The following is a 9,650-nucleotide window of genomic DNA, read 5'->3' as shown; positions in this document are numbered from 1 at the left end:
ATCGTAGGAATAGGGATCAGATTCGTAAGCAAGAACGAGATAATTTTGAAATTCTTACTCAATGGAATGCCCTTAAACAAGGAAATCAATTAGTGACTGAGTATATCGCGCAATTTGAGGAATTTCGAACCAAATGTCATTTAATTGAGGATGAGAGCACGACTTTGAGTAGGTTTAGCCAAGGTCTGAGAGATGATCTTAAGCGCGAGCTTTTCCTTCGAGGTGTCACTACTCTTGATCACGCTTACTCTTTAGCTCGAGATTATGAGTTGATTATTAGTACTCCATATGAAAAGCGTGGTCATCGTCGCTCACCCATCTCATTAGCGTCGCCTCATCATAAGTCTATCATAAAACCGTCTCCGTCTAATGTTTCTCCTATTTGGAAAAATAATTGTAAAGGTCGTGATAGTCCAAGATCCTCTTTTCCATGTAGAAAGCATATTGACAATCATCCTTCGGTGTCATTGGCTCCAATTCCTCCCATTAAGCCCCTTCTAGGACCTCCCCCATATGATGTTCCTCTAATTTTGAAAAATAAGGGTAAAATTTTTGATAATCATCATTTGGTTTCATTGGCTCCACCTCCTCCCGTTAAGTCCCTTTTAGGACCTCCCCCTTCTAATGGTTCTCCAATCTTGAAAAATCAGGGTAGAATTTCTGAAACTCCAAGGTCTTCTTCTCACTTGTTGTGCGTCAACTGTAAAGATTTTGGTCATATTTCTTCTAAATATCCTAATCGAACCTTAGTCATGAAAGAACGAAAGAATGTAATAGAGGAGCCGTTAGAAGATCGAGTCTATGAACCTAAACTTGAAGATTTTGATGACTTGGATAATAGTGAGGACACTTCCTTAGGTGGAATCCAGACTCTTCTCGAGACTTTGGATACTATATCCCTTATCTCCGACAATTCTCGATCACATGTTATATGTCATACCCTTACCCAAGTTAAAGAGCTTGATGATGTCACCAGTCACCCTTGGAAAATCCAGTCGCCTGTGGTTAACACTAAGGCAAAATTATCCACCATTGACCAACCTCAAATTGAGGGTCAAAATAAAAGTGCTAACCAAAACCCTGACAATTTATTATAGTCTCTAGTCCAGAAAAATTTTAGGAATTGGGACTTGATCCCTCCAATTGTTCAAATTGCATATAACGATCCTGTGAACTGATCTTTAGGTCTAAAACCCTTTGAAATTATTCTTGGTTGTGAACCTTTGAAACCTCTAGACCTTATTCTCATGCATCCACATGCTTGTGTGTCTATGTCAGTTGAGGTAGTTGTATCACATTTTCATAGCTTGTATATTGAGATCAATAAACAATTTGAAGCAAGTAAAGCATTATATAAACCTCAAGTTGATTGGCATAAACAATACTTTGAATTTAATATTGGGGATTATGTTATATTGCAAGCGTGTAATGCTGGTCTTTTTAAAATTTCAAAGCATGTTGGTCAAAATGCCTATGTCAATGACCTTTTATCACATTATGACCACCACCCTATTTTATTTGTTACGGACTTCGATGCGTACAACGACTATTTTAGCCCCTCTGATGACCCGTTTCTACTCCCACATGAGAATTCCCACACTGAATCTTTTGCCATGTCTGCTTCAATCCCACATATCACAGCACACAAAAATAAAATTGATGTTATTTTGGATGAACAGCTTGTGTTGACCAATAATAGAGAGATTCAGTGCTTTCTTGTTCATTGGATGGATCGACTTGATTCTGACGGTACATGGATTCCCAAAGAGAGACTTCAGCGGCGTGAGCCAAATTTATTGGAGCTTTATAAGAGTCAGCAAAATTCTCACTCGCCTAAGTTATCTTGGTCAGCTCATGTTTTTGCGGGTAATTTGCAATTGGCATCCGTCATCATTTGTGGAATTTCGATATTTGGTTCGTCAGAAAAATCGTCCCCCATGGCATGACTTGGAGCCTTTAGCATCAGATTCATTGCAACATTTTGATTTATCCACTCGACGGGGTCTAGTTTTTCTCCCACCCCGGGAGAGTTGATGCGGACATCCATTTACTATTTATTTTCTTCCATTTACTATTTATTTTCTTCCATTTACTATTTATTTTCTTCCATTTACTATTTATTTTCTTTTTGGACTATTAGTTATATTCTATTTAGATTATTATTTATATTTCTGTTATTGGGCTTATTTAGTGGGTTTGGCCCAAACCCTTCTCTTTAGGGTTTGTGTTCTGTTATTTATTTCTGTTTTGTTTCTCATTTGAGACAGTTGATGAGATGATGAATTAGAATTGAAATATTGTTTGGCTTGCAGCCGTTTTCTCCCTCCCCTCTCTTCCCCTAATTCTTCTCCCTTCTCTCTATTTCTCCTCCCCGTTCCTTCTTCTTTTTTTCTTATTCATCCTACATCACAGACCATTTCACAACTTTTTTAGCCACTGACTACAGTATATCCTATATTTCGCGCAAACAGGGGTGATACTTGATGTGTAAGAATCAGAGTTACTGGTCCTGCAAACGTTTACCTATTGACGAGATGTTAATTGTACGGACCATTTCACAACTTTTTTAGCCACTGACTACAATATATCCTATATTTGGCACAATAGGGGGTGATACTAGACATTTTTCCAAATTTTCAACTGAAACTAAAAGTTGACATTTCGACAGTAGCATTAAGATACACTTGATGAAAACACAAATAAACAACATGCATACAAGATAAACACTCTACCCAAGAGCCAATAACAATGTTAAGTTACCTATTTGCTGGAGAGAAATGACAGCGTATGAGAGTGCGCAAGACCGTATGGCCTTTATATGTAGCTACTGACAGATCATCTCGATGTCTCATATTTCTTACATGCCCTGGATATGACATCCATCTGTAATCCCATTCAGCATATCTACGAAATGAAGTGCTACATCAAGGAAAACATTACATAAGTACTGAGATTGAGCAAACTGAAACTAAAATTGATTTGACACCCCATCATATCTCCAAAAATAATGCAAATCTACTAGTGAGTCAGTATCAGGAAAGGCCAGACATTAAATTCTAGCGGAAAATACAAGACGACAACATCCAACGACAGAATCTATTGGGAAAATAATTCAAGCTTTACACATGCAGTAACCTTTTCCCATTTCCATAAAGAAGAAGTATTCAAAACACCTACTATTCTACATTGGATGACATTTTCCGGATGTCCCAAAGTTTAATAGCCTGATCTTTTCCATTTGAGATAAAATAACGGCCATCTCCACGAGTGTCAATGAAAGTAATGCCTTCTAGATGTCCCATTAGGACTCCAGCAGGCTTCTCCCTTGTATCAAAGCAGCGCCTGTCCCATACCAGGATGAACTAATACAGCAGAATTATGATTGGAAACAATTTGTAAATTGCAAGTCTAGAATATATATATATATATTATATGCTATTAATATTAAAACGACTAATTGTTTAAAATTTAGACTAGCTTTGGGCTTGATTTAACGGACTTGTAATTATCAAGGTGTTCAACCCCATAACATAGCCCTTGTTTGAGCCCCATTTTCTTTTTTGGGAATACATTCTTGAATAGTGTTTTGACCACATTTCAACCACACATTCTTCAATAAAATAAATATTAAATGCAAACCTAAAACTTTTTCTTATTTTTTGACCACACGTTTCCTATCAATACACTATTCAAAAATACTTTTTTTTTTTTTTTTGACAAAAATAGGGCTAAAACAACCCAATAATTCATTGGAGCTAAGAAGAATTCATGTCAGGTTCAGGTGTTCAGTCTTCCAAATATAGGCTCCAACAATCCAGGAAATATTACATAATTATAAATAAAGCCAGAGAAAATTTCTTCTTCTGATTTAGGCATGAATAATGCTGGAGGAAAAAAAAAATCATCATGGATTATACCCTTGGGAACCTGCTAATCAACCTGAAGCGTCTCTATATACTAGAGTTGTCTAACTCGGAATTTCTACTTCAAGACAAAAGGTCAATGTGTAAAAGGACTTACAAGGATGGGAATGTGCAAATGGCAATTCATTGACTAGAGAAAGGACATGATAAGTTTTACCTTGCAAAGATGATCGTCACTACCAGAATATATGATGTGGCCAGTTTCATCAGCAAAGCAGACAGCATTGACATCAGACTACAAACGATATGCAAGTCAAATTATTATATTAGAAATATGAATCTAGCCAATGAAGAACATAAAAATATAGCAAATTTAGAAGTAAACCATAGAAACCAAGATTGGAGAAAATTTATATCAATTTGCAAAAGAAAAAAAAAAGATTGGAGAGTGACTGCAGCCGTATATGGCAAACAATCTTTATAAACACAGTCCATGAATTATAAATTCATTTCCTGTAACATTCTATAATAATGAATGACGAGAACAAGAAGAAATCAGCCTCAATTCCAAGGATAAGAGCATTATTTGTCCCAGCACCTATTTTTCCATGCTGCTTAGCAAACTTAGGTAGTAAGTATCACAAATGATATTTTTCCCCTAACCTCCCGACACCACACCACCCCAAAAAAATAATAAAAATAAAAATCTTCAATTGGCCAGGCTCAGAGACATCAATAACGTGACATAATTGAATTAGAAAATATGAATTCAAATATAGATTCATAATGAATTTTGTGTAGCAGTTAAATATATTAAAAATTTTCATTCTACATGGTCAAGTTGAAGAACCAGACAAAATAACTCTAGATATACATCATAATTGCAAAATAGAGTACAGTACCTTATGAGCTTTGATCTGCAGGCTTACTCTCTTGGCTTCAAGATCATAAACATATATAGATTCATCACTGCTAGCTGCTACAAGGTCTTGTCCATCAGTTGAAAATTTTACAGAGAAGATTCCAAAAGAATAATCCTCATAATCGTCGGTATTAGATGAAAACTCCAAACCTTCGTGAATTTCCTAAATAAGAAAACCATTGATTATAATTTATGGCAGATGAAACTAACTGAAGTATTTAATCATTTCAACATAATGTCTCTTGATAGGCCAACAGCAAAACTACTAGTATTGTTCATCAAGTCTCTGTCTGGGAGCTCCTGAGCAAATAAACCTGACCACTCATACTTATGCAGGCAAAAGCTCCCTCTAAAATTCTTACAATATTTTCAGAATAGTGGACATGAAAGAAATATATAATTTTGAGTGCTTTCAATTAAACAATCAGAGCTTTAGTGCCCGTACCATATCAATAGTAAATACACAAGTTGTACATCTTTTCTTTTCTTTTCTTTTCTTTTCTTTTACCCTCTTTTCTTATTAGTGATATTTTTAGTGATGCATGATCCATCCTACCAGTGACCAAATCAGATAAATCATATACAATGACCAATTGTCCATAAACTATTCTTTAACGGAAGCAAGGAAATACTCAATTCATGATGTTAAACGTCATATGATGAATAACAGAAGAGCTGAAGTACAAACAAGATGAGAAGTGTTAGAAACTCATTGCTATAGCATTCCAAATCTGAATATCAATAGAACTTGTACTACTTACTGTTATATTTGCATGAGACTCTTTTGTAGCAGATCCAACATCGACAATATGGACCACAGGTGAGATACTGGAATATGCCTGTGGTAATTGCATCGAACAAAACTGAAATAAGAAACTAGCTGGAGAAGGGAGAAAAAAGAAAGAAAATTGTACCTAGGAAGAACATCACCCTAACCACATCTCATAACTGATAAGTTATATGGAAATAAAGAAATATCTATAATCTGAACAAAATTATAATGAGATAGAATGGTTAGTCATGCATCTAACTCCTGAACTGACATTGTCTTAGTGGATCCTTATGATCTACAGCAGATGAAATTATAAGTAATCCCTTCCCCTTTCCACCAAAGAACTGAATGCATCAATAACTGCCACATATGACTTGCAATAACATGCTAATAGACATTCGCACAATCTAATTTACAACTCCCGCAAGCTTACAAGCAAACGGCAATCTGGTGAAAGGGATGTATCAGTAATCGTCCATCGCAAGCTTCTTGCCCGAATGTCCTTCTGAACTTTCCATCCATGGTCAACATTATATATTCTAATATGACTTTCCTGTTCAAAACAGAATAACAGCCTGTTAACCCAATAAAAAAGCTTCCACAAAAACTGAGTCATTATTTAGACCGTCATAGGCCATGAATACATTGGGTGCTTTGTAGCGGCCGGTACCTGAAATCCTGCCACAAAAAGGGAACCATCTGCTGAAAACTGTGAAACATATGCACAGCTATTCATTTTATCAATATCTGAAGGACCATTGATGGGCAAATACCGACTCAAGATGTGACAAGAATCTGCCAACGAGAATCTCCCTCTTCCACTATAGTTACATTCCCTGCCGGCCAACATTTTCACAGGTGAAACAGGCAATCTCGCCTTACATGGAACTACCTTGCTCAGCCGCTCATGCGGGCTTGACGTGATCTTCGAGAGTTGTGCAATTTCAGCATCATGACAACCCAGAACAACATCACCATGTGATCCCCCATCCTCCTTACCAACACAAATATCATTATACCTTCTATACCTACTCATTTTATGGCAATATATGTCTTCAACAACTACTACAAAACCAATTTTAAAAAAAAAAATTAAATAAATAAATAAAAAATGGCCCTTTTATGAGTACTAAATTACTGAATCAAGTTATTTAACACCCGATTCTTCTATTGTTTTTACTGGGTCTTCAAAGTTTCTTCAAACCATCCCTACAAAAAGTGATTCAGTTTGTAAGAACTAAATCACACTCATAAATTCCCAAATTCCATTTAAGAGTAAATTCACAGAGAGAACAGATTACGATTATCTTTGACAAAAACAAGATTATTTAGCAAAAAATATAGAAAATCAAGCGTGTAAAAGCTTTCAACCTCTCAAACAATCAGAATTAGATCCACAAAATCTAGCAACGAGATGAACAATTACAGTTTATGAATTCGCAGTTGCGTGATGACTGACGCGATAGAGCTGGCTTACGTGAGCAATGACACGTACCTGAAATGGGTTTTTTAAAGTTTAGATTTTGGATTATTTGGGAATGATTTTGAAAGATTGTGTCAGTCCAATGTTTCACAGTGGCGGATTTAAGTCCACCCTCCGTCGGGGAGTGTAGCTTACGCGAGGGAATTCGCAATTGGCAAAAGAATGCCGCGAAAGTAGTGTGTGTGTGCGCGCGTGTGTGTGCCTGAGAAAATTGCAGCCTTCATCCCAAACGTTATACCATCTTTCTCAAATTTTAAATATAATTTAAATTCTTGATTTGAAATTTTTTATTTAATTGTAAGAGTAACCAAATTCATTTAAAATCTAAATGATTATCAATCTATGTGATAGTTTACCGCATTGTCCAATGGACTTTGAATATATTTTAAACGTTGAAAAATGTGACGGTAGAATTTATAATTATCTAAACTCTAATTGTGAAGACGAATCCCATTCAAAACTATTGTAGTGAATCGTTCATGTATTACACTATTAAATACTACTGAAAACATTAAATAGAATAAAAACAAAAAATAACAAACAAGGAAAATATGTTACCTATAAGCATGCAAAACTAAAAAATGATGTCATCCATAGGGTAAAATCGCTTTAATTAAATTGTTCCTAAATGAAACTAGCTAGCCCCAATATTGTGCATAAATGTGGAGTTGTTAACGAGAATGACTAATGGCTAATGCATCGAAGATGAAGCTGGTGTTGGTTTAGGTTCACTTGGAGCTTCGGATCATAGGTATAAGATACTTGGGTGGAGCATCTAGGAGGGTTGAGAAAGATAACTTCTTTCCTAAATTTTTCTTTAAAGAAAGAAAGAAATCCTTTCGAAACTAAAGTAGTATATTCATGCTTATTTAAGCATTTAAGACGGATGTGACATTTTAAACCTATTTTTTGGAAAGAATTCGCTAGTGGAAAGGTGGCCGTAATGCACTACAAAAAAAAATTTGAAAATTGGAGAAGAAGTGCAAATGGAGCAAACGTGAGGACTAGATTTGCAATTTTTCTTTTATAATTGGTTAAAAAATTAAAATATGTGGAAATTATGGAAACTAATAGATGGACTAACGAAGGGAGAATTGACTTGATTAAGGCCCATGGGCCTGTCGCTATAAAAGTCAAGCACCGTGTTTGCCGTTCTTCTCTTGGAAATGAGTAAATTGCAAAAGGGTTCTGCTTATAAGATGCTTTCAAATGTTTATAAGATGTGGATTTTATAGAATGCGATGACAATAATTCGATAGTAAAAAGTAAATCACAACTTAAATTAAAATTTAAAGACATCCAAACATGCTTAATTTGCAAAGTACTGGATTTTTAACTTTTCTTTATTATAATTGATGAGTACCATATTTTACAATGTGACACATTTTTTCTTTAGATTAATTAAAATTCATTAAAAGATATTAACAAAATCGGTTTAAAATTCACTCACTAGATTGAAATACCACTAACTACCACCAAATTAACGCCAAACAAAAATCACCTATGAACCACCATTGTCGATTGCCGCGACAATCTGAACCACCACCATCGACACCTCTCGTACCAGAAGCCACCACAAATCAAAACGAAAACCATTTGAACTCTAACCATCAACCAACCATCGTTATTACCTAACGGCCATGTGGATGTCATTGCTTCCATTGACAATTGCACCATAGACCGAAACGCATGTCTTGAATTTGTGTTGTGTTGATTGATAGTTTTGTCTTCGCCCAAATATTTGAAGAAACTATGAAATTTGCTCAAATTTTAAAGATATCTAGGGTTTCTTGTTGAAAGATTGGTGGAGCTCAATAGAGAATATGTGGACATTAGTGATTGATTTACATGGATGCAGCTTTTAAATTGTTATTAATTGTGCCGGTGACAGATAATGATGAGTAAAATACATTATGTTACAGTTTGTGAAATGTTGATTTTATTTCAAAGTAACATTATATGGTTCAGTGACTGAATAACAAGTGACATACGGACCTTTGTGAAATGTCAACTTCAATTACAAGTAACAGAGTATGTTAAATTTTTGTGGCTAACATTAAAATATATAGTTCTAATTAACGTGACCTTGTGTCATATTTTCTGACTAAGATTTGATGAAAAGTAATACAATATCTTTCAATATTGCTTGGCACCTCAATGAAAAGTCATGTAGCGAACATGTCCTGTGTGAATTACCTACTAACAGATGGGAATATAAGATTTGTTAATACTTTGCATTTAGACCGTATAAAATAGTAAATTAATATGAATTAATTTTTCATTCAAATGAATTTCATTAATTTTATTTTTTTACTTTATTTTTTATCTAGCTTATATCCAGCATCCTTATTATGTTATACCGTTGATATTGTATCACTATCTACCAAATTCATTGTTTGCTGATCTTAGAACTAGAAATGCAGACTCATTTTTTGTTTACTTGAATTAGAATTAGAATTCCAATCAGAACTCAAATGTTGAATGTTGTTTTGTTCGACAAATCCAAAAATCTAAATTTATTGTTGTCATTAGAAAGAAATCGAATCCGAAGACTAACTATTATAAATTTTTACTAAATTTCTTGTACAGCCTAACCTGGTGCACCAAACA

At 34.8% G+C, this 9,650-nt stretch overlaps 1 protein-coding gene across 6 annotated transcripts in view; it reads right to left on the bottom strand.

The window, feature by feature from the left end:
• The window catches only part of LOC111382178 (LEC14B homolog), a 10,666-nt gene extending 3,488 nt beyond the window's left edge, over positions 1–7,178 (bottom strand). Inside the window, exons 1-8 of one of the 6 annotated variants that reach the window (XM_023006074.1) lie at positions 6,929–7,176; positions 6,228–6,766; positions 5,991–6,110; positions 5,547–5,624; positions 4,766–4,948; positions 4,081–4,158; positions 3,178–3,362; positions 2,761–2,919 (exon numbers count right to left, since the gene is read on the bottom strand). In XM_023006074.1, the coding sequence (XP_022861842.1) occupies positions 2,761–2,919; positions 3,178–3,362; positions 4,081–4,158; positions 4,766–4,948; positions 5,547–5,624; positions 5,991–6,110; positions 6,228–6,593 (1,169 nt within the window). In that variant the 5' untranslated portion in view covers positions 6,594–6,766; positions 6,929–7,176. Of the gene's footprint in view, positions 1–2,760; positions 2,920–3,177; positions 3,363–4,080; positions 4,159–4,765; positions 4,949–5,546; positions 5,625–5,990; positions 6,111–6,227 lie in introns of all 6 variants that reach the window. The other 5 variants (XM_023006073.1, XM_023006075.1, XM_023006077.1 and 2 more) reach the window with 5 other exon arrangements.
• Positions 7,179–9,650: the final 2,472 nt, after the last annotated feature.

This window comes from Olea europaea, unplaced genomic scaffold, assembly GCF_002742605.1.
Source record: "Olea europaea var. sylvestris unplaced genomic scaffold, O_europaea_v1 scaffold244, whole genome shotgun sequence".
Classification (NCBI taxonomy): Eukaryota; Viridiplantae; Streptophyta; class Magnoliopsida; order Lamiales; family Oleaceae; genus Olea; species Olea europaea.
Note: the sequence above shows the minus strand (reverse complement) of the source record. Positions and strands in the feature narration are given on the sequence as shown.